We start from the raw sequence: 3,136 nt of genomic DNA, 5'->3' as shown, positions 1-3,136 counted from the left end.
CAGCCACTTTAAGAGCTAGACTGAAGCCTGAGGCTGCTTTGTCACTCATGGCTAGGCCAGTGTTTGTGTGAGAGGGAAGGGCCTGGCCACTCTCACACCAGGTGTCTCTCACAGCACCTTCTTTGGAGCAATTGTGTCTCCTGGCCAAGACCAAGAGGGCTTTGAGTCCTGAATGGTCCATTCATCTACAGTTGTGAGTGTGGCTGGGAAAGCCCTGGCTTGTGTGTTTTCATAGAGGGGTACTGCTTGCAGCTCACACTCTGTGCTGAAGTGGAAGGAGAACATCTGGGCAGCTCTGATGGTGAGCAACTCCATGCCTGTGACAAAGGCACATGACTAGGATCGCACTATAAGCCCAGACATCCATCCAACAGCACATGCCCTACAAGACAGCAGCTGATAACCACTTTAATGCAGCACAAACTCATGGAATAGAAGAGATTTTATTTCATTTTAAAGAGAATTCGTACAGCATTGATTATATAGTCACTTGTCAGTGTACTTTGTTGTCCACTTAAGAAATCAGGATACAATGTAAGAATTAGTAATGTCAAAACATGATAACTGGTTATTATCTAGGGTACAAATACACACTTAATCATTTGATGTTTTATTGAACACAAAGCAAGAGTCACCATCTCTGCTTTGTTGTATGCAGGTGAGGCAGGAACCACGGAGGGCATGGTGGCAGTTTCCTTGGCAGGAAAGGTCCACGCCCTGGAGTCCTGTCATGTCGTCGGAAGACTACCCCATGTTCTGTCGGTTGCCATAGCCCCTTGGGTGAGTGTCCTTCCACTCATCCCACTCCCGTGCTCTGCGGAGTACCTTCTCATCATCCTCTTTCTCCTTTTCTTCATTGTCTTGTTCCTGAGCCACTCTCTGGAAATCAACTACAGCTGAAAAATGAGAAAGAGGGGATGATAATGAGAGAATGCTAAGCATGTCAGGAGCTCACCTCCACTCTGAACACAACACAGATGATGAGAAGAGTAATACAGCTAGCCGCTTGTCTAGGGCCCAGCAGAGGTGGGGAAGGGTACTTCTGTTCCTTTGTATATTACATGGTAAATAATAACAGTAAGAATTTTTTTTTTTCAGAACCGGGGATTGAACTCACGCCCTTGCGCTTGCCAGGCAAGTGCTTATTCTACTGAGCCATCTCCCCGGCCCTAGAAAAGATGTTCTGGTGATTTTTGTAAGAGGCCAAAAACACAAAAGGCATCCTCTCCAGAATGAATTGCATTTGGGGAAAGAATTTTTGCTAAGATGGCCAACAACTCCTGTTCCCAAAACAAAAACATCACTATCAATAAAAGTAAAATCCTTAACAAACCACCAAAGGAAAAATACTTATGAATTACCAGGGAAGTGCTTTTACAGGTGATTTTTCCTCTTCTACCCATATCCTTTATTACACCTCTTTCTTGTGTGTGTGTGTGTGTGTGTGTGTGTGTGTGTGTGTGTACACTGAACCCAGGGCCTTCACACTGATCTATATTTCCAGCCCTTTTTTGAATTTTAAGACAAGGTCATGATATGCTGGTAAGTTGCCCAGGCTAGGTTCAATCTTGAAATCCTCATTTCAGCCTCCCAGACTGCTGGAATTACAAGTGTGCATCACCATTCTTGGGCTCGTTATATACATTTTCATTGTGCGCCTAAAACTGAAAACCATAGGACATTTGGACGTACCAGAAAGGCATGAGAATGTGTTTTGTATGTACTCAGAACAGGTTCTGAGGTCCCACTGTCACTTACTAAGCACAGTACACTAACAAACTGCTATATCCCTCTTTTGCATTGTTTTTCCTTTGTGAAATGAAGCAGCATTTTCCTGGCTGCAGAGTTTGCCAATGAAAAATATTCTATAATGAAGGATGAAATATGGGGGGATCTGATCTAACAACTTAGGAGTCTGGTATTCTTTTCTTCTTTTTACTCCTTTATTGTAAAAGAAAAAATATTGGAAACTCAAATATATTTTAAAAATAAATAAATTTTTACAAGGTCTTAGAGCCATGAGTCAAGAAATAGTTCTGCAGCCTTCCCAAGTCTCTCCATGTGCATAATGTGATTAAGCCCTCTCTCCCCCTGCAAAAGTAACCACTATATGACTTTTCATAGTAATAACGTCTTCAGGTTTCTTATAGCTTTATTACATGAGTATGCATTCCCAGATACTTGCCCATTTGTACTACGTTCATTTTTTAAAATGTATTTAGTACAGGGTCTATAGGGTCTCACTACATAGACTGGACTCATAGTGATCCTCCTGTTTTCAGCCTCCCAAGTGTGTACCACCAGCATGCCCCAGGGGCAGGGCCAGCACAGCAAGCCAGGGATCGAACCCTAGTCCCTGCATCTGCCTAAGCAGACTCTTTAATCTGCTGAGCTATTGGGCTGGCCCTTCTCAATGATTTTAGTAGAGTTGTACAGCTATCACTACAATCCAATTTAAAAATTCTACCACCTCCAAAAGATCCCTTGTGTCCATTTGCAATTAATTTCCATTCTTTCTCTCCCGCTAGCCCAAGGAATTGCTAATCTACTTTCTGGCTCTATAGATTTGCCCATTTGGGACATTTCATATAAACAGAATATAGTCATTTGTATCTGACTTCATTTAGCAGTGTTTTTGAGGTTAGTCTTAGCTATTTAAAAGTCTGAAATCTTTTTTTAACTATCAGGTTTCCCTTTCATTCCTTACAAGTTTGCTACTGAAGCTGGTGGAACCTTTAGGATGTGGGGCCTGATGGGAAATCGTAAGGTTTCAGGGATGTGCTTGTACTAGACAGCAGGACCCAGCCTGTTCCCTCTCTGCTTTCCAGCCATCATGAGGTGACAAGCTTTGCCTCGCTACATGCTCCCCATCCTTATGTTTTGCCTTACCACCAGACTAAACACAATGAAGCCAGCTAACCACTGACTGAAACCTCTGAAGCTGTGAGCCCACTAAACTTTTTTTCCCTTTAAATTTATTATTTCAGATATTTTGTCCTACCAATGGAAGTTGATTAATATAGTGATATTAGCAGTTATTTATGCTCAACCCCTAGAACTATTACTTTACTATGGGTTTCAAAAAGTGATATTCTGAACTTAATTAAACTTTTAGTTAACTGGAAATTTTTTCTTT

General features: G+C 41.9%; 1 protein-coding gene across 1 annotated transcript in view; it reads right to left on the bottom strand.

Annotated features, from left to right (window-relative positions):
• Positions 1 to 649: 649 nt before the first annotated feature.
• Positions 650 to 3,136, bottom strand: part of Igbp1 (immunoglobulin binding protein 1) — a 27,068-nt gene continuing 24,581 nt past the window's right edge. The window contains exon 6 of the mRNA XM_023708311.1: positions 650 to 896. Within this exon, the coding sequence (XP_023564079.1) occupies positions 745 to 896 (152 nt within the window). The 3' untranslated portion in view covers positions 650 to 744. The remainder of the gene's footprint in view (positions 897 to 3,136) is intronic.

The sequence above is a fragment of the Octodon degus genome, unplaced genomic scaffold (genome assembly GCF_000260255.1).
Source record: "Octodon degus isolate 3935 unplaced genomic scaffold, OctDeg1.0 scaffold00347, whole genome shotgun sequence".
Lineage (NCBI taxonomy): Eukaryota > Metazoa > Chordata > Mammalia > Rodentia > Octodontidae > Octodon > Octodon degus.
This window is presented reverse-complemented; position numbering and strand designations above follow the sequence as displayed.